Here is a 22,580-nt window from a genome sequence, read left to right on the forward strand (position 1 = left end):
TCATCATTTTACCAAGGAGTAACTGGAACTGAGGGGGTTAGGGACATGAAGTAACTCGTTCAAGGTCGTGGAAAATAAAAGGCAGAGCCTGGATTGAAGAGAGTCTGGTTCTAACCCAGTGTTTCTCAAACTTGAGTGGGCATCAGCATTGTGTGGAAGCTTGTTAAACACAGATTGCTGGGTCACCCCCATCACCCCAGAGTTTTGGATTTAGTAGGTCTTGGGTGGTGCCCCAAAATTTACATCTCAAATTCCCAGGTGATGCCACTATTGCTGGTCCTGGGACTATGCTTCTCAAACTCTCTGCTCCAGCATATCTGCTCTTGATCACCACACCCTTCCTCTCCTACCTTATCAATCAGCTAAAAATAAAAAATAATAATAATAATAATAAAGGTAGAGTTACTTGGAGCAGTGGGTCGCCACTTTGGCTGACCTGGGTAGTATAAAATACCAATGCCTAGGCCCTATCCCCAGATATTCGGACTCAGTGGCTTGGCTTTGGTTCCAAGCATCTGTAGTTTACAAGTTCCTCCACGGGGGATTCCGACGTGCAGTAAGGCATCACATTGGAAACCACTGATTTTGGTGATGCCTCACAAACTTTCCAGGGTATATAAATTCCATAGGGATCTCAAGAAAATGCAGATTCTGCATTTCTAACAAACCACAAGTTAGTACCCATGCTACCAGATCTCAGCCTAAGCTTAGGGTAGCAAGAACTAGTATTTCCCAAACCCCATGGTTGCCAGTTGAAAAATACAGAATGCCTACTTCAATTTAAATTTTCAATAAATAATAACATTACTTTTTGGTATAAGTATATTCTATATATTACAATAAAATTATACTAACGTTTATACTAAAAATTATTCATTGTTTATTTGAAATTCAATTTAAGTGGATATTTTTGTTTGGCTTTGCTTTTTGGCTAAATCTGGCAACCCTACCTGAAGACAAGAATCATCTGAATTACTTGTTTCAATGCCTTCACACCTATTCATGGATTTCTTGTTCTAATCCAGACCTGCTGAATCATAATCATCATTTCTGGGACCTGGTAATCTGTATATTTAACAAGTGCTGCCAGGTGCTTCTTTTCAGCTCAATTTGGGAAGTACATAAAACCCTGGATTATGACTGCCTGAAATCCTCATACTAGCCGTTGTCAGGGCTGGGGTTGTAGTCATCACACTACATAGGAGCCGGAGCCAAATCCCTCTGCAATTACAACCTGTGTCGTTAACTTTTCTCAAGGTTGTTATAGATAAATACTTACAAAGGGTGTTTTTTTTTTTCCACTTGCACTTTTAATTTGCTAAATCATACTAAGGCCTTTCAGATCCATGTATTTTTTTGTCAACACATTAACAGACATGTAGCCATGTTTGATCTTAATTATTCAATTATTTGTTTTGTATCGGGGATATTCCTTGAGCTAGATTCACTTGATTTGCATTTGTAGAGTTTTCCAGTATTGGCACTTCATTTGGTATTTTATGACAAGAGGCTTTATTTGAAAACATCTTGCTAAATGGTTGTTAGCTGCTTCCTGAACATACTGTACAGGAAAATGTAGTTTATAATAAAATTCAGGCTTCCTCCAACTCGTTATTATAATGCTATATTTTACATGTAAATTATATTAGGAAGCCTGTGTCTTTCCTTTAGTGATTAAGATTTCATGGAGGGGAAGAAGAATGGAAAGAAAAGGGAAAGGAAAGGAAAGGAAAGACAGTTTATTTGTTTTTAATAAGTTAGCCTCCTCTGGGGAAGATAAACTTTCTGATACTGTACATAATTAAGCCAGAATAAATTGTTGCATTCTCTACATAGGCCTCCTTTCACTCACAAGGATATTCTTTGTGCCATTTCTAACTGTACTATTGCTTTTGGAAACATTTTTAATAGAATAGACTGTGTTCATACCTGTAAGTACTTGTTTTCTTGATACCACCTTAGAAAGCATTTGAATGCATTCTCTACTAGTGTAGACAAATTGGTGGGTTTTTTTGGTTTTGTGTGTGTTTTTTTTGTTGTTGTTGTTTTAATAGTACCTCAGGGTAGCAAATTCATGTGTTCTCTCACTGCAGGGAAGCAGCACATTAAAAAAAAAAAAAAAACCACCAGAGGAAATTGCCACTGCTGACTTTTGTGCAAAGAAGAGGAACAAAATGCTTGCCATGTCTTTTAGTAGTCAATGGGCCACAAATAATCCTATGGTGGCATTCTACATTTACCAGACGAGTATTAAATTTGTGAACACTTTTTTTCCAACAGAAAAACTGTTCCTACATCCTTTATGAGGGCTGTAGGAAAGTGGAAAGGAAGTTAAGAAAAAGGAATGGAGGTGGTTAAAATTATGCAAAATAGTTCATCTGCAGAAAACATGCAGGAAACGGGCTTGTTTCACTTGAGAGGTGTTGGAAGGGCTGGGCTGGGGAGGGATGAGTTGCCCAGTATCCTGAGGAATTAAAAGTCTGAAAGGCCGAGACCCCTGCTTTGGATGTTTGCTGCGGAAGAGCCACCACATGAGGTTGTTCAGGGTGCACCTAGTGCGAGAGTGCCCAGCTATGTTAGCCCCTGCCACACTCACTAGCCTGAGTGGGCACCAGGCTGGGGGAAGGATGCCTGCTCTGCGGTCATCTGACGGCAAGGGGTGCTGTTTCCTCTTTGCAAAGGGCTCACGGGTAGCTGAGACTGTGAGTCCCTGAAAGCATCATCACTGCTCCCTGCCACCAGCTTCGGTGGTGCCAGCCTGGGATTTGGAACCACCCAAAGGCTTTTACAGGCTATGCAGTGAGTAACTTCATCTGAAGTGAAAGGACCAAGTGATGAGGGATGTTGAGCCATCCTAAAATAGCATCATTTACTTCCTTCCGAAGTATGGTTAAGGTCTGAGGAAGTCTTGGGCATTCATGAGGGCAAGGAGGAATTTCTGCAGGTCCTGGGCTGAGGAGGCTTAGCCAGGATTCAGTGATGCTTCAGAAACTGGGCTCAGGCCTCTGGTTACAGACTGTGACTTCAAGGCTGCCCATTGCTACTGCTTGTCACGTGGAGTTACTTCCTCTTTCTTCTTGATCTTGGAAAGGCAGGCACCTAGAAAATTCTCCAGAACCTACCCTTTCATTTTGCTGCTGAATTGAAGTTGTAAACTAGAAACTGTAAAAGATAATGTGTCGATTTTTGTTGCAACATAAATTGGGGGATTGCCCAATCTAAGAGGAGCAAGTCACATTCTCCTTCCAGAGTTTGTCTCAGAAGGAATGTTCAGGAGTCAGGTGTAATGCTTTTTTTTTTTTTTTTTTTTTTTCTTTTCCAGCCACAGGACGAAGTCTTCAGGCTGGCCGCCTCCCTCAGGAACCTGGGGCTTGAGCCAGGTGCCGCCCTATGGATGGGAGATGACGGCAAACCGAGATGGGCGAGACTACTTCATCAAGTAGGTTAAACAGATGGCATGAACAATAGAATCCTTGTCCAATGGACTTCTTTATCTTTGTTTATGAGAATGAACATACTTAAATTAGGCACTCATAGGCATTTGGAGGCCATTACTAAAGCAGCTGGATCTCTTAAACCAGCTGCTTATATTTCTAGATTTTTATATATTTATTTCTATACATTTATATTTCTATATATTGTGATGTTGGGTTGCTTCATTCTTGGACAGGCACCATCTTCGAGTGACGAGTCACTGTGTAGCATGGTAAGCCTGGCTCAGAGCAAAAGTTTCCACCGTTAAATATTAGGCCAAGTTGTGTTCATTGTCTGAGACTAACAACTGAAGTTGGACATGCAAGAATTTCATTTACAAGGTTTTCTAGGAGTGGTCAAGACAGGAATGTTACTTTCTTATCTGTAATTTTTTAAAAATCAGCTAAAAGGATTATGTACATTATCTGTTTTATTGTAAATTTCTCACAGTAACATTGGCTTATGTTTTGGATTTTTGTGGTGCTCTGGTTTTTTGTTAATTGTGGTATAGAGAGAGAGAGAAAAAGAGAGAAAGATAACATGAAATTTACCATTTTAACCAGTTTTAGGTGTACAATTCAGTGGCATTAAGTACATCCACAATGTTGTATGACCATTCGCTACTATCCATTTCCAGAACTTTTTCATGATACCCGAAAGAATCTTTGTACCCATTAAACAATAACTGCCAGTTCCTCCCTCCCCTTACCCCCTGGTGACATCTATTCAACTTTATGTCTCTATATGTTTATCTGCTCTAGGGACCTCATACAAGTGAAATTTAAATATTATCTGTCTTTTTGTCTCTGACTTCTTTCACTTAGCATAACGTTTTCAGGCTTATCTATGCTGTAACACATGTCAGACGTTTTTCCTTTTTTATTTTTCCTTTTTAATGTTCCCTTGTGTGGATAGACCACATTTTGTTTATTCATTCATCTGTTAATGGACATTTGGGTTGTTTCCACCTTTTGTCTATTGTTACTGGTATTGTTATGAACATCGGTGTACAAGCATCGATTTGAGTCCCCGCTTTCACTTCTTCTGGACACATATCTAGGTGTGGAGTTGCTGAAACATATGGAATTGCTGGGTCAAAATTAAAGTCTGTGTTTAACTTTTTGAGGAACCACCAAACTGTTTTTTTTGGAGTGGCTGCAGAGTGGTTTTTTTTTTTTTTTTTTTTTGCAGTTTTGTGAAAAGAGCATTTATATTTCTCAAAATGGCAAGGGTCCATACTGCCCTTTTTCTCCAACCTGAGCAAACTATCCTTAATTATAAGAAATTCATGAAACAGATTTGAAATCAGGAAGCGTGGTTGGTTCTATCCTGATTATAATAGAGCAGAGATTGGAGGCCTGAAAAAAAAATTATTTCACAACCACATGCTACATTCTTTGTTCCAGCCAAGTTGATTATGGACTGGATTAGCCAAATACCGGATCACCGTGAGGTGAGGGGTCATTTTTATAAAAAATATCTGCCAAGATTGTTTCTAGGGTATTTGGTCTTTTGTACCAACCCCCGCCCACCACCACATACAAGTGAGGATTGTTGGAAAGTAGCAACAGGGACAACACATGTGAGTGTTGTGGACAGTTTCTCAGTCTCTGAAGCCCAAATCTCTCTCCTTCCCTAGAATTGCTGCGCAGGGGACAGGACTCCCACCCCTTCAGAGCACAGTTTGTTTCTGACGTACTTGGCTCCTGGGTCCATCCCAGGAAGATCCAGGATGCCCTTGAACATGACTGGAAAGTGGCCCCCTGACTTTCCAAGGCTTTCCTAAGGATATGCGCTCACAGAGATACTATCATAGAAATGGCAGTGGGAGCAGAGCCTCCCAGAAACCTCAAAGATTAGAAGGCCAATAGTTTGGCTCAAACCCCAGATTTTGAATTCATAATTTCATACTGTTTGTCCAAGTCCCTTAGGCTGCTAGGAAGATGGTATTTTTTAATATTATATTATACCATCTATTTTGTAACACGGCTATGACTGTGTGCAATTGGCTCAGTTAAGGTGACCTAGATGCTTTGACTCAAAACAATAAAAATTTTGGGCTGAAGAAATATAATTTTTAAAAGATATGGATTATGGGTTTGTGAAGGTATGCATCAGACTTCTCTGATTAAAACAAGTGTTTCTTTTCCCCTGGTTGGATTTGGGTTCCCATACATTCCAGGTCATTCGATCAATAGGTGGAAACCCAAACTGAGGCCAACTGGTTAGAGGTTCTGGGAACGTCAGCTAGCTCTGCCTTCATGCATTACCATTAGCATCACTGACATTTTTAAGAGCCAGACTGGGTGTCAGTTTAACATTTACACTGGCCTAATGCCCACTGTTAAAACATAAGAGCAAATGAGTAGCTTAATAGAGAAACCTGCACTGATTACTAAATGGCAAGTTTTAAAACCAAAGTCACCAGTGTAATTTTTCCAAATCCATGTGGTTTCATTTTACTTGAAAAGTAAGTTTCTACAGTCCTCTCAGAGAAAGTTTTAAGATGTCAAGAACAGTATTTCTTCAGAAAGTGTTTGTTCTTTATCACTAATGAGTTTTATAAATAATGACAATCATTCTTTTTCTTTCCTTTTTATTTTTTAACTTACAGGTAATGTTTATTACAAAGAGGTAATCTAATTATCAGAGTTCTCGGGAGCCCAGGTTTGCAGTGTGGAATATTTCTGTACTCATTAGTTTTAGAAGTTAAAGGGACAATTTGAAAATTAATCTATGGTTAGTAATTAGCACCTTCGCATTGAATTTTTCACTCTCTTGCATATTTTTTGAAAGAGAAATTTAGATTTTTTTTTATCTCGTCTTAGGATGTAAATAATAACCCACATCAGACAATTGTTTTTGATGGAGTTACAAGTATTCCAAGTGACAGACAAAGCTATGGGAGGAAGTTGGCTTCTATGTGTTCAAAGTTAGAGTCTAACAACTAAATAATGAGATAATTCTAACAGAATGAGTCTTTCAGAACATGGCCCAGGAGAGTTCAAAATGTGTTCAAATTTCATCTTCCCTCTTCCATACCCAATTATTTAGGGTAGGGCTGGGTAACTTGTTATCTATAGAGTTACTGATTCACGGGGTTAAATGAAGGATGCAATAAACACATGCTAATATATGTTTTTCTAATACCGTATAGGCTGCAAACTAATGGTTCTCAACCTTGGCCACACATTGGAATAGACTGAGGATCAGTAAAATATCCTGATGCCTGGGTCTGGGGTTGAGCCTGGAAATAGTGAGTTTCAGGAGCTCCCCAGGTAATTCTAATGAACAGCTATGGCTGCTGCTGTAAAGCACTTGTCAACACATGATCTCATTTATTTGGCTTGAACACCGAAATGATTAACTCCATTTTTCCGGATGGTAAAACTGAGACTCAGCCTATGAGAAAGAACAACTTTTGTTGATATTCTTGGAGAAATATGAAATGCAGTTTTAAGGAACAGAAAACATTGTTTAAGAAATATGATAGATGCAAATTTAAAATTTCTCAGTTCCTTATTATTACCAGTTAAGAGAGAGCAGAGCAGGGGAAGGGAGGAAGACAGATGGAAAGAAAGAAACTACAAGCAAAAGGAAAGAGTCATGGGAGAGAGTGTCCCAATGAGAAATGGATAAAAGAGGGAGAGAGGAAGAGAAAGAGAAATGAAGAGAAACAGAGAAAGTGAGATACTCTAAGGTGATTGTTACAATAACAGCATCAATTAATAATAACTTTAGATGTAGATATAGATGGAGAGGGATGTAGATATATTACAGATCCAATCATAGATACAGATATAGAAATAGATATAGATGTGGACATACATATAGATGATAGAGAATATAGACATTGATGTAAATATTAATACAGATATAGATGGGTATAGATATATAGATGGATATAGACTATAGGTATAGATGATAGAGCTATAGATATGGATATGGGTATAGATGATTAGATACAGATGTAGACTATAGATGAGTGACTATACAATCACATTCACCCAGGAGAGTCCTGGTTTATGGGTATCATTCTGAAGTAATTACAGACAGCACCTCCTTTTGCTCTCAAAGTGTTCTGGTTTGGATAACACAAGATAAGGTATTTTAAAAACACATGTTTAAAAGTCAGAGAATGAGGAACACCATTTTTTAGTTAAATTGGGTAAAAATATGCTTGTTTGACTGCGAAGGTAGGGAGAGTTAATGCAAAAGTAACATGATTCATAAATCTGGAACTTTGGTTTTGTAAATTACAGGAAAAAATTAAAACATGAGCAAAATAAATATTAAAATACTAGCTGGCAAAATAGATTATTATGATGAGCCAAGTTAGAGTCTGGGGATAGAGATGGGGGTTGGAGAGGAGACTGGAGGGTCAGTTCCAAAGCACATGGCCTGATTTTTCAAGTTATAAATTTAAGAGGCTTTTTCTTGTTGGCCTGCTGGCTTCCTGGCCACCTTCATCCTGTGTACACAAAAAGTAGCCCTGTATGAGGATTGGACAAGACACGCTGTTCTATTATTCTACCAGCAATTCCCACGGTGGGCAATTAAACTGAGTTACTATCTCCTTAATGCAGAATAATTCAACTCTGAATCCTGAAGACTGGACATTAGTAATGAGATGTGGAAACTTCCACTTTGTTCTCTAGTATGGGCTTGGCTCAACTTGGGAGTAGTTTAGTCATTCCCATCTGCCAATCTATTCCATGGTCAATGTGAAATGTATTTTTGGCTTATCTATCTATAGAAAATAATAATCTGAATAAGTGCAAGTAATTTGTGTGCCCTTTCTTATCAACCACAGCAGAAGACAGTCAAGTCAACATGATAGGATTCTGTCATCATGGAAATTAGAAATAGAAAAGCCTTACCTCATTCTTCTGTGTGAGCCCCAAAGTATTTACCCAGTCTAATAGGTTATCTTCAGATATTATTTGGTAGTTCTAGGGCTATTCTTTGGATATTTTTTTCTTGATTTTTACTACAAGATTTCATGAGACTTTTACTGTTATTCTGTGGAGTCCCTTTATCTGTTACTCTGTGGTGAATTCCCTTAAACTTTTTCTTCTCTAAAAATTTTTTTAAATGTCAAGAAGAGTTAAGGTGTAAAGTTGGGATGTGGATATTGTGGTTGTGCCCATCATCCCCTGTGATATTTTTATATTTGGAGCAGACACCAATTTCCTACTTTATCAAGCCTAAGTTTTAATACACACCCAACAAAGGACAAATTGATCTGAGAGATTACACAAGTTGTTATCTTTTGTCTCTGCTAATAAAATGCTGCAGGTCTTTGTGGAAATTAACAGTTGTGCCCATGAAGGAAATAAGAGAAATCTCTTGGTGATAGGTTACTCTGTTATTCTGTGAGGTGTATAAGCATCCAAAGAGTTAATAACTAGCAATATGTTAGAAAACAGGCAGTTTGCCTCATTTTTTGTGGGTGTTTTTGATGAACAATTCTTAAACAAAATATGTTGCTTTTGAGTACACATGATGGGTTCTGCATAAAAAGCAAATACTTGCCTCATGGCAAGAGCAAATGTCATTTGGTTCAATGAGTTCCTAGATCCCAAGCATCCAGTCAAGGGGAGGAAAGTATATTGTAATTTTGGAATGGGGGGAACGAAGTCAATATGATAGTATCATTACATGAAACAAAAGGTAATTATGCCCTGTCAATACAAAAGCTTCCCAGGCTGAACATTAGGGGCTGTTTATTCCCTTCATTGGAGCAGATTTGTTTTCTTTTGAATCTGACAAAGCACCTATCTGCTGAGTTAGTTAATAATCACTGCTCCCAGCTGGAAGGTAAGTTTGCAGAGTTGATGGAAGGGCTTTTAACAGGAAAGCTCTGAAATGACTCTATCATTCCAGATCTAATTTGGCATATGGCACAAAGAGCTGTACTAGGCAAACTTCTCCTGTTTCAGAGGCTGTTTCATTTTCCCTATGCATTTCTTCTTGAAACTTTGCTGGCTTACTTAATCTGGCCTTCACTCTAGGACAAATCCCTGAGTTGCTCTCCTTATTTGTCCAGCAGGTCAGAGTATCTGGAGGGATTGTAATTATCTGAAGTTCCTTGGGCCACTTGACTACAACAGAGTTGGGGCATGCACATTCAGGCCAAGCTGTGGACAGCAGGTTAGCTAGTGCACTGGGTCGCCTCTTTCTTCTCCTATGCTGTATATAGCCCCTAGGGATGTACAGGAGGTGGGTCACAAGTCCATTCAGTATCACAGGGATGGCCAACCTGTGCAAAGGAGAAGCACCTGGAGGACCAGGTTTCCATCACAGCCTGTAATTGAAATACTAGCTTGGGGCTGCCTGCCACCCTTGATTTTTTTGAGTGGCCTCTGGACCTCTTCTTTCTAGATTGAGCCAACCCTTGCAGAGAGCAATTTTGATGTTATTGCCTAAGGCTGGGGCACAGGCAGAAATTCTGGCCTGTGCCAAATGCCACGTGGGGGTGTGGGTGTTGCTGCCAAGTAAATTGGCTGAGCTTAAGAGGACATGGAATCACCTTGGTGGCAGGTGTCTTTTCAGTATTGTCTGCACTCCAGCATAAAAGAAGGAGAGCAGGGCCAGGAGCGGTGTCTCACACCTGTAATCCCAGCACTTTGGGAGGCCGAGGTGGGCGGATCACCTGAGGTCAGGGGTTCGAGACCAGCCTGACCAACATGGAGAAACCCTGTCTCTACCAAAAATACAAAATTAGCCAGGCATGGTGGCACATACCTTTAATCCCAGCTACTTGGGAGGCTGAGGCAGGAGAATCGCTTGAACCTGGGAGGCAGAGGTTGTGGTGAGCCAAGATCATGCCATTGCACTCCAGCCTGGGCAACAAGAGCAAAACTCCATCTCAAAAAAAACAAACAAAAAAAAAAAGGGAGAGCAACTGAGACAGGAGGGCTGGTGACAGAAGTGCCATACTGTGGCCCACCAAAAGGTGAGAAACTGCAGTTCCTGCCAAGCCGTTATCCTGTAGCTCCTCTCAAAGCTTGAATAAAGCCTTGTTATCAATGGACAATTTCTGGTGAAGAGCTCCTTCAGTTGCAAGGATGATAAGAGATCTAAGAGATCACACTACTCTTGGAGCCAGTGAACACTCAGATCAATGAGTCAAGAGTAGCCATGTCACATATTTGCTGCACACAGCATGCCATCCGGCTGCTCCATAAACACAGGTTTGGCATTAGGTGTTCAGGCTGGGAAGGCTGGGAGAAACTCAAAAATGCTTTTTGATCTTAAAGGGTGCTGCTGAGCACATGGGGCTGGCTCCATGATTTTTAGGACTGTTGCAAAATGAAAATGCAGGCCCCTTGTTCAAAAAGCAGGATAAAAGTGCTGGAAAAGGTATGAAAATATAAAGCTTTCCCCCTTCTTCTGTGATCTGTCAACATGTCATAGAGTTTTTTATTTCCTATTTAATGACTTTTTTTTTTAAGACGGAGTCTCTCTTTGTCGCCAGGCTGGAGTGCAATGACACGATCTCGGCTCACTGCAACCTCCGCCTCCTGGGTTGAAGATATTCTCCCACCTTAGACTCCTGAGTAGCTGGGATTACAGGTGCGCGCCACCACGCCCAGCTAATTTTTGTATTTTTAGTGGAGTTGGGGTTTCGCCATGTTGGCCAGGATGGTCTCAATCTCTTGACCTCGTGATCTGCCTGCCTCAGCCTCCCAAAATGCTGGGATTATAGGCGTGAGCCACTGTACCCAGCCTATTTAATGACATTTCATAATAAGACACATGAAAATTTTAAATTATTAGCAGGAATTTTACTGATCATCCTTGTATGATGAAAGTTTCAGATGAAAATATAAGAGCATTAACTTGTCTGAAGAATCACTGAAATGATACAATTTGTATTTCATAGCTTATACATGCATATGTCTTTCATTCTAATCAGAACAGTAGAAATGTTGCACACAACTAACTCAATTGTTTTGATTGTACTTCTTAATATGAACACATCCTACGAACACTCCCTCCCTTTGGCTCGCTGGTGAGTAAGGGAGAACTGAAAGGAAAAGAAGAGTGGGCTGCCCTATCTTTCCCTTTCCTTCTGTCATCATTTTCAGTGTAAGTGGTTGGCTAATACAGGGAAGTAACACAAGTAAGAAGGGATATGGCAGGGTTCCTTGGTCATTCATGTTTCTTAGAAGGTCATGTCTGTTAAAAACTCATTAGCCTTTAGCCATCACCTCCCAACCTCACCTCTTGATTCTTTTTAAAAAATCATTTCTCACATGGCCTTCTCAATAAAGGCTTAGCAAAGAGGAATGATTGCTTTTAGCTGTTGACTCCCTCAGAAAGCAATCTCCATGCCCTGTCAAGGATAGGTTTTCTCATAAAAAGATAAATACTTTTCTTCCCCCACCCCAAGGTAATCCTCTAAGCCAGGTCAGCTAACCTTTTCTGTAAATGGTCACAAAGTAAATATTTTAGGCTTTGGAGGCCATGTGGTCTCTGTTATGACTCAACAGTGCAAGTCTGCCATGGTAGTGTTAAAGCAGTCATAGGAAACATGTAAATAAATGGACATGGTTGTGCTCCAATAAAACTTTATTTACAAAAACAGACTGGGGGCCGGATGTGACCCATGAGCTACATAGTGCTTTGCCAATCCCTACTCTAAAACATCATCCATTTGAGCCCATTCTTATATTTTTAATTCACTAATTGATAAATTTTCAAAACCCTCCCATGAAATGAGGAGCTGACACGTGTTTTATGTTTGAAAGAAACTAGGGCAGAGATTAGTAAAATGACTTTTCTGAGGTTGCAGGGAGCTAAAAATGGACCTCAGAGCCCCAGTTTGTCCTACTTGTTGCCAGAAAGCTCTATGATGTGTCTTCTGTCAGCATGCAGTTCTTGCATAGCTCTGACACCTATGACCTACCTTAAAGGTTGTTCTAGGAACAATGTCAAAATTCACCAGAGAAGTACAACTTTGAATATGAAAATGCCATGACTCCTCCCTTCCTTTTGGTGGGTATTCACAGGGAGGAGGTCTGCTAATCAATCACAGGGTTTGCAGCTGCTCTCCCCCTCTAACCAGCACCTTTGTGGGAGGGGTACAGAGGACAGGAAATGATAGCAGGGGGCAGCCCGGTCACAATGGAATGCTGAATACAAGTGCAAATAATTATTAGGAAGGTGAAAATTACATAGCAATTTGCTCTTACTAATGGTCGACAGAAAAACAGCCCCATTGTACTTTCAAAAAGTTAATTGTCCATCGTGTTTTGGAAAAATGTTGCTTACTATCATTGTGGAATTTTATAAGGCTGCTGTGTAAATGTCCTTAACTCATTTTTGGTGATATTCTGTTCTAGATTGTTCTCTCAGCTTCTATAACACCAATCTCCTTTTGCTCCAAGCTCATGGGAGGTTCCTCAGGTGGTTTTTTTTTTTTTTTTTTAAGCTCAACATTTAAATTGCAGTTTCCCACATTATCAAGCCCACATTCCTACATAAAACCCCCAAACGGGTAAAGGATTAATGAGTTGAATATGTTGGTACCATTTGGTTTTGGTCCAGAAATTACTGGAGACTCATGGCTATTCTCCTACAGGAGATAAAGGAGACCAACAAAAATCAGTCTGCACTGCCTAGAATATTGTCTGGGAAATAGTATGCAGTTGATAAGTATTTGTTGAATAGATGTTTAGATGTATGTTTGTATAAGTAGATGGGTGGATGAATGGATGGATGGATGAATAAGCCTGTTTCTGAAGCCTTATATTCAGTGGGCCATAAGAGAAAATGCTGATACACAAATCAGTGAGTATCTCTTCTTAAATTACTGATGTAGAAATGTCACTAGAAGAATTTAGGCATTAGCCGGGTGCGGTGGCTCACGCTTGTAATCCCGGCACTTTGGGAGGCCGAGGCGGGCAGATCATGAGGTCAGGGGGTTTGAGACCAGCCTGACCAATATGGTGAAACCCCATCTCTACTAAAAATACAAAAATTAGCCAGGCATGGTGGTGCATGCCTATAATCCCAGCTACTCAGGAGGTCGAGGCAAGAGAATCACTTGAACCCAGGAGGCGGAGATTGCAGTGAGCTGAGATCGCACCATTGCACTTCAGCCTGGGTGACAGAGTAAGACTCTGTCTCAAAAAAAAAAAAAAAAAAAAAAAAAGAATTTAGGCATTTAGTGGGATACACCTTACTCCTGCAAGAATGGCCATAATCAAAAAAAACAAAAAATAGTAGATATTGATGTGGATGCAGTGAACAGGGAACATTTCTACACTGCTGGTGGGAATATAAGCTAGTACAACCGCTATGGAAAACAGTATGGAGATTCCTTAAACAACTAAAAGTAGAACTACCATTTGATCCAGCAATCCCACTACTGGGTATCTACCCAGAGGAAAAGAAGTCATATGAAAAAGATACTTGCACATGCATGTTTACAGCAGCACAATTTGCAATTCCAAAAACGTGGAACCAACCCAAATGCCCATCAATCAACAAGTGGATTAAGGAACTTTGGTGTATATATATATGATGGAATACTAATCAGCCATAAAAAGGAATGAATTAATGGCATTCACAGCGACCTGGATGAGAATGGAGACTATTATTCTAAGTGAAGTAACTCAGGAATGGAAGACCAAACATCATATGTTCTCACTCATAAGTGGGAGCTAAGCTGTGAGAATGTCAAGGCATAAAAATAACACAATGGACTTTGGGGACTCAGAGGAAAGAGTGGGAAGCAGGTGAGGAATAAAAGACTACAAATAGGGTACAATGTATACCGCTCGGGTGATGGGTGCACCAAAATCTCACAAATCACCACTAGAGAACTTACTCATGTAACTAAACACCACCTGTTCCCCAATAACCTATGGAAATAAAAAAAAAATTATAAGAATTTAGGCATTTAGGTAAAGCCTATATTTTATAAGACGACACTAAATGTTTATCAAAACCTTGTCACCAATTCATATGTTAGCGTGGCTGTTTATCAGAAATTCAAGATGCAATAAAATTATCTTTCTGGAAATAGTGTTGTTGCAGTGTATTTTAGCAACAAGTGGCATAGAATAATAAAGCACAGAAATAAGAGTAAAAACACTTGGGGTAAAATCCCAGCTCTTTCAGTGTTAGCTCTGTGATGGTGGATTATCACTAGGACACTGTGGGCCTCACTTTTCTCATTATACAACAATGTGTTTGGACTAGAAATCTGTATCATCTGGGAATCCTGTGAGGTACAAGCAACAAAAAATTCTAAGTCAATTTGGCTTCAATGATAAAAATAATTTGTTGGTTTATGTACCTAAAAAATAAGTGATAAAACTGTTACAGCCAAAAGGAGCCTAAGGATACATGACAACTCAATATAATATGCTATACTGGTTGGAATTTTGGAACAAATAAAGGACATTAGGTAAAAGCTAAAGAAATCTGAATAAAATATGGACTTTAGTTAATAATAATGTATCAATATTGGTTCATAAATTGTGACAAATGTACCACACTAATGTAAGATGTTAGCAATAGGGGAAACTGAGTGCCACATATACAGGAATGCTCTGTACTCTGTAATTTTTCTGCAAATCTAAAAGTGTTCTAAAATAATGTCAGACATAAGAAATACACAAAACAGGATAATGTCAGCAAGATGGCAGACTAGGAAGCTTCAGTTCCTCATTCTCCCACAGAGCCACAAAATTAACGACAAGTTATTGACCAGAATAACTTTGTGAGAATTCTAAAGACCAGTTGAAAAGTTACAGCATCTAGACCAATGTAAAACCAAGAAGGAATTCCAGCAAAAAGGAAAGGAAACTTTTAAAAAGTTTTGCATACTTGTTATCAATGCTTCTCTCCCTATCTGATTTAGCACAGTGCAACTAACAGGAAACCTCCCACCTTGGGAATCCTCTTTTAGGATGAAAACAAAAGAGCGGACCATGCATCTAGCATTTGGGCTAGTCTGGAGGCTGCCTAAGGAACTGGTTCCTGAGTTACGTTACTCAGAGCACTGATGGGACTTGGTGAAGCACTGGTGGCCTTCTTTGGAAGCTGCTGAAAACAAGACATGATCCTCATGGCATGTTATAGGTGCAGTTCCAAAGGCAGACACCAGCAGAATGTTCACAGGTTTCTAAGAAGAAACAGGAACAACAAGCTGCTTAGGAAATTGGAGATGTTTAAAAGCATAGACACAAACGCAGAGAAGACAGCATATCCTTAGAAAAAGTTTGGAGAGGTCCTAGAATCTATCGTGGAGCTAATCCGTGAAGATTTTTCCCTGCACAAAGTCAGTCTATAAAGACTAGGAGAGGTGATTGTTTCTCAAATGCCCAAGTCTCAACAACAGCAGCAATGAATCTCAAGGCATACTAGGAGAGAGGAAAACCAGGCCCAATCAAAGTGCCAAAATAAAACTCCAGAAACTGACCCTAAAGAAACACAGATCAATTCTCCCTCACAAAGAATGTAAAGTAACTGTACTAAATATGCTCAATGAACTAAAATGGAACACAGATAAACAACTAAATAAATTCAGGAAAATGATGCATGAACAAAATAAGCATATCAACAGAGACACAAACTATAAAGAAGAACCAAACAAATTCTGGAAGTGAAAAATATAATAACAGAACAGAAGAAAATTCAAGACGTTTCAACAGAAGACTGGATTTGACAGAAAAAAAAAACAGACTTGAAGACAGATTATTAGAAGTCATTATTAGAAGTAATCAAGTCAGAGGATTAAAAAGAAAAAAATAAAAGTGAAGAGAGCCTAAGAGACTTACGGACACTGACAGGTAAACCATTATATGCATGATGGGAGTCCCAGAAGGAAAAGAGAGGGTGTAAGTGTTACTTGAACCAATAATGGCCAAAAACTTTTCAAACTTGAGGGAAAAAAATGGGTGTACAAATTCAAGAAGCTCAAAGAACTACAACCAGGATAAATTCAAAAAGACCCACACAAAGATGCACTGTAATCAAATTGTCAAAAGTCAAAGACAAAGAATCTTGAAAGCAGCAAGAGAAAAATAACTCATCACATACAAAACAGCTTCCATAAGGTTATCAGTGGAATTACCAATAGATAACTTACAGGCCAGAAGGAAGTGACAAAGAATACTGTATCCAGAAATTGCCACAGCCACCCAACCTTCAGCAGCCCCCACCCTGAACAGTCAGCAGCCATCAACACCGAGGCAAAATCTTCCGTTAGCAAAAAGATTATGATTTGCTGAAGGCTCAGACAATTGTTGCCACATTTTAGCAATGAAGTATTTTTCATTAAGGTGTGTATGTTGTTTTTTAAGGCACAGTGTTATTGCACATTCAATAGACTATAGTATGGTATGAACATTTTTTTTAAGTTCTGGGATACATGTGTAGGACATGCAGGTTTATTACACAGGTAAACATCTGCCATGGTAGTTTACTGCACCTATCAACCCATCACCTTGGTATTAAGCCCCACATGCATTAGCTATTTATCCTGATGCTCTCCCTCCCCACACAACCCCCAACTACAGGCCCCAGTGTGTGTTGTTCCTCTCCGTGTCCATGTGTTCTCATTTTTCATCTCCTGCTGGTAAGTGAGAACATGTGGTGTTTGGTTTTCTGTTCCTGCATTAGTTTGCTGAGGATAATGGCTTTGAGCTCCATCCATGTCCCTGCAAAGGACATGATCTCATTCCTTTTTATGGCTGCATAGTATTCTGTGGTGTATATGTACCACATTTTCTTTATCCAGTCTATTATTGATGGGCATTTAGATTGATTCCATGTCTTTTCTATTGTAAATATTGCTGCAATGAACATATGTGTGCATGTAACTTTATAATAGAATGATCTATATTCCTTTGGGTACATACCCAGTAATGGGATGGCTGAGTCAAACGGTATTTCTGGTTTTAAGTTTTTGAGGAATTGCCCCACTGTCTTCCACAATGGTTGAAACTAATTTACATTACCACCAAAAGTGTGAAAACATTCCTATTTCTCCACAGCCTTGCCAGCATCTGTTGTTTCTTGACTTTTTAATAATTACCATTCTGACTGGCATGAGATGGTATCGCATTGTGGTTTTGATTTGCATTTCTCTGATGATCAGTGATGTTGAGCTTTTTTTCATATATTTCTTGGCCACATAAATGTCTTCTGTTGAGAAGCATCTGTTCATATCCTTTGCCCACTTTTTAATAGGGTTGTTTTTTCTTGTAAATTTGTTTAAATTCCTTGTAGATTCTGGATATGAGACCTTTGTCAGATGGATATATTGCAAAAATTTTCTCCCATTCTATATGTTGACTGTTCACTCTGATGATAGTTTATTTTGCCGTGCAGAAGCTCTTCAGTTTAATTAGATCCTATTTGTCAATTTTTGTTTCTGTTGCAATTGATTTTGATGTTTTCATCATGAAATCTTTGCCTGTGCCTACGTCCTGAATGGTATTGCCTAGATTTTCTTCTAGGGATTTTATAGTTTTGTGTTTTACATTTAAGTCTCTAATCGCTCTGGAGTCAATTTTTGTATAAGATGTAAGGAAGGGGTCCAATTTCAATTTTCTACATATGGCTAGCCAGTTCTCCTAGCACCATTTATTAAATAGGGAATTCTTTCCCCATTGCTTGTTTTTGTCAGGTTTGTCAAAGATCAGATAATTGTAAATGTGCAGTCATATTTCTGAGATATCTATTCTGTTCCATTGGTCTATGTGTCTGTTTTTGTACCAGTACCATGCTGTTTTGCTTACTGTAGCCTTACAATATAGTTTGAAGTCTGGTAGAGTGATACCTCGAGCTTTGTTCTTTTTGCTTAGGATTGTCTTGGCTATATGAGCTCCTTTTTGGTTCCATATGAATTTTAAAGTAGTTTTTGCTAATTCTGTGAAGAATGTCAATGGTAGTTCAATGGGAATAGCACTGAATATATAAATTACTTTGGGCAGTATGGCCATTTTCATGGTATTGATTCTTCCTATCCATGAGCATGGAATGTTTCTCCATTTGTGTGTGTCCTCTCTGATTTCTTTGAGCAGTGGTTTCTAGTTCTCCTTGAAGAGGTCCTTCACTTCCCTTGTTAGCTGTATTCCTAGGTGTTTTATTCTCTTTGTAGCAATGTGAATGGGACTTCATTCATGATTTGGCTCTCTGCTTGTCTGTTATTGGTGTATAGGAATGCTTGTGATTTTTGCACATTGATTTTGTATCCTGAGACTTTGCTGAAGTTGCTTATCAGCTTAAGAAGCTTTGGGGCTGAGATGATGGGGTTTTCTAGATATGGGATCATGTCGTCTACAAACAGAGACAGTTTGACTTCCTCTCTTCCTATTTGAATACGCTTTATTTCTTTCTCTTGCCTGATTGCCCTGGCCAGAACTTCCAATACTATGTTGAATAGGAGTGGTGAGAGAGGGCATCCTTGTCTTCTGCCAGTTTTCAAGGGGAATGCATCCAGCTTTGGCCCATTCAGTATGATATTGGCTGTAGGTTTGTCATAGATGGCTCTTATTATTTTGAGGTATGTTCCATCAATACCTAGCTTATTGAGAGTTTTTAACATGAAGAGATGTTGCATTTTATCAAAGGCCTTTTCCACGTCTATTATCAAATGGTTTTTGTCTTTAGTTCAGTTTATGTGATGAATTATGTTCATTGATTTGCATATGTTGAACCAGCCTTGCATCCTGGGGATTAAGCCAACTTAATTGTGGTGGATAAGCTTTTTGATGTGCTGCTGGGATTTGGTTTGCCAGTATTTTATTGAGGATTTTTGCATCGATGTTCATCAGGGATATTGGCCTGAAGTTTTTCTTTTTTGTTGTATCTCTGCCAGGTTTTGGTATCAGGATGATGCTGGCCTCATAAAATGAGTTAGGGAGGAGTCTCTCTTTTTCAATTGTTTGCAGTAGTTTCAGAAGAAATGACACTAGCTCCTCTTTGTACCTTGGGTAGAATTCAGCTGTAAATCCGTCTGGCCCTGGGCTTTTTATTTTTTGGTTGGTAGGCTATTTATTACTGCCGCAATTTCAGAACTTGTTATTGGTCTATTCAGGGATTCAGCTTCTTCCTGATTCAGTCTTGGGAGGGTGTATATGTCCAGGAATTTTTCCATTTCTTCTAGATTTTCTAGTTTATTTGCATAGAGGTATTTATAGTATGCTCTGATGGTTGTTTCTATTTTTGTGGGGTCAGTGGTGATATCCCCTTTATTATTTTTATTGTGTTTATCTGATTCTTCTCTCTTTTCTTATTAGTCTAGCTGTCTATTTTATTAATTTTTTCAAAAAACCAGCTCCTGAATTAATTTTTTTTAAATGTGTTTTCATGTCTCTATTTCCTTCAGTTCTGCTCTGATCTTGGTTGTTTCTTGTCTTCTGCTAGCTTTGGGGTTTGTTTGCTCTTGGTTCTCTAGTTATTTTATTTGTGATATTAGGGAGTCAATTTGAGATCTTTCTAGCTTTTCGATGTGGCCATTTAGTGCTAGAAATTTCCCACTTAACACTGCTTTATCTGCGTCCCAGAGATTCTGGTATGTTGTCTCTTTTTTCTCATTGGTTTCAAAGAACTTCTTGATTTCTGCCTTAATTTCATTATTTACCCAAGAGTCATTCAGGAGCAGGTTGTTCAATTTTCATGTAATTGTGTGGTTTTGAGTGAGTTTCTTAATCTTGAGTCCCAATTGGATGGCACTGTGATCTGAAAGGCTGCTATGATTTCAGTTGTTTCGCATTTCTTGAGGAGTGTTTCACTTCCCTTTATGTGATCTATTTTAGAGTAAGTGCCATGTGGCACTGAGAAGAATGTATATTCTGTTATTTTTGAGTAGAGAGTTCTGTAGATATCTATTAGGTCCACTTGATCCAGAGCTGAGTTCAAGTCCTGAATATCCTTGTTAATTTTCTGTCTCGATGATCTGTCTAATATTGACAGTGGGGTCAATAGTGGGAGACTTCTCCCACTATTATTGTGTGGCAGTCTAAGTCTCTTTGTAAGTCTCTAAGAACTTGTTTTATGAATCTGGGTGCTCCTGTATTGGGTGCATATGTATATTTAGGATAGTTAGCTCTTCTTGTTGAATTCACCCCTTTACCATTATATAATGCCCTCTTTTGTCTTTTTTTATCTTTGTTGGTTTAAAGTCTGTTGTATCAGAAATTAGAATTGCAACCCCTGCTTTTTTCTGCTTTCTATTTGCTTGGTAAATTTTTTTCCATCCCTTTATTTTGAGCCTATGTGTGTCTTTGCATGTGAGATGGGTCTCTTGAATATTGCAAGCTGATGGGTCTTGACTCTTTATCCAAGTTGACATTCTGTGTCTTTTAATTGGAGCATTTAGGCCATTTACATTTAAGGTTAATATTGTTATGTGTGAATTTAATACTGTCATCATGATGCTAGCTGGTTACTTTGCAAACTTGTTGATGTAGTTGCTTCATAGTGTCATTGGTCTTTGTACTTCAGTGTGTTTTTGTAGTGGCTTGTGATGGTTTTTCCTTTCCATATTTAGTGCTTCTTTCAGGAACTCTTGCAAGGCAGGTCTGGTGGGGACGAATTCCCTCAGCATTTGCTTGTCTGAAAAGGATTTTATTTCTCCTTCACTTATGAAGCTTAGTTTGGCCAGATATGAAATTCTGGGTCGGAAATTCTTTTCTTTAAGAATGTTGAATATTGCCCCCCAATGCCTTCTGGCTTGCAGGATTCCTGCTGAGAGATCTGCTGTTATTCTGATGAGCTTCCCTATCTAGGTGACCTGGCCTTTCTCTCTGGCTGCCCTTAACATTTTTTCCTTCATTTTGACCTTGGAGAATCTGATGATTATGTGTCTTGGGGTTGATCTTCTCATGGAGTATCTTACTGGGGTTCTCTAGATTTACTGAATTTGAATGTTTGCCTGTCTTGCTAGGTTGGGGAAGTTCTCCTGGATGATATCCTGAAGTATGTTTTCCAACTTGGTTCTGTTCCCCCTGTCTCTTTCAGGTACTCAATCAGTCATAGGTTCAGTCTTTTTACATAATCCCGTAGTGCTCAGAGGTTTTGTTCATTCCTTTTCTTTTTTTCTTTTTTTTTCCTAATCTTGTCGACCTGTCTTATTTCAGCAAGATAGTCTTCATGCTCTGAAATTCTTTCCTCTGCTTGGTCTATTTGGCTATTGATACTTGTGGTTGCATTGTGAAGTTCTTGTGTTGTGTTTTTCAGCTCCATCAGGTCATTCGTGTTCCTCCCTAAACTGGTTATTCTGGTTAATGGCTCCTGGAATGTTTTATCATGATTCTTAGCTTCTTTGTATTGGGTTAGAAGATACGCCTTTAGCTCAGCAAAGTTCGTTATTACCCACCTTCTGAAGCCTACTTCTGTCAATTCATCCATCTCAGCCTCTGCCCAGTTCTGTCCCCTTGATGGAGAGGTGTTCTGATCATTTGGAGGAGAAGAGGCACTCTGGCTTTTTGAGCTTTCAGTCTTTTTTTGTTGATTCGTTCTTATCTTCATGAGTTTATCTAGCTTCAATCTTTGAGGCTGCTGACCGTTGGATGGGGTTTTTGTGGGGACTTTTTTGTTGATGCTGTTGTTGTTACTTCCTGTTTGTTTTTCTTTTAACTGTCAGGCCCCTCTTCGGTAGGGTTGCCATGGTTTGCTGGGAATCCACTCCAGACCCTGTTTGTCCAGGTCCCTCCCACACCTGGAGGTATCACCAGTAGAAGCTGCAGAATAGCAAAGATGGCTGCCTGCTCCTTCCTCTGGGATCTCTGTCCCAGAGGGGCACCAACATGATGCTAGCAGGAATGCCCCTGAATAAGGTATCTGGTGACCCCTTTTGGGGGTTCTCATCCAGTCAGGAGGCACAGGATCCAGGACCTGCTTAATGAAGCACTCTGGCTGCCCCTTGGCAGAGGGGGTGTGCCGCACTGGGGGGATTCCCACTAATCTGGTGTGCCCTGATTCCTCAGAGCCAGCAGGGGGAAAGACTAAGTCTGCTGATCCATGGAGACTGTGGCCTCCCCTCCCCCCAGGGGCTCTTTTCCAGGGAGATTTGAGTTCTGTCCTTAAACCCCTAGCTGTAGTTGCTGAAATTCCTGCAGGGAGGCCCCGCCCAGTGA

General features: G+C 39.5%; 1 protein-coding gene across 5 annotated transcripts in view; it reads left to right on the forward strand.

The window, feature by feature from the left end:
- FRMPD4 (FERM and PDZ domain containing 4) overlaps nt 1-22,580 on the forward strand; it is a 583,947-nt gene that overhangs the window by 356,065 nt on the left and 205,302 nt on the right. For all 5 annotated transcript variants that reach the window (XM_054472023.1, XM_054472020.1, XM_054472022.1 and 2 more), the window contains exon 2: nt 3,323-3,439. In XM_054472023.1, coding sequence (XP_054327998.1) covers nt 3,323-3,439 — 117 coding nt within the window. The remainder of the gene's footprint in view (nt 1-3,322; nt 3,440-22,580) is intronic.

This window comes from Pongo pygmaeus, chromosome X, assembly GCF_028885625.2.
Source record: "Pongo pygmaeus isolate AG05252 chromosome X, NHGRI_mPonPyg2-v2.0_pri, whole genome shotgun sequence".
NCBI lineage: Eukaryota > Metazoa > Chordata > Mammalia > Primates > Hominidae > Pongo > Pongo pygmaeus.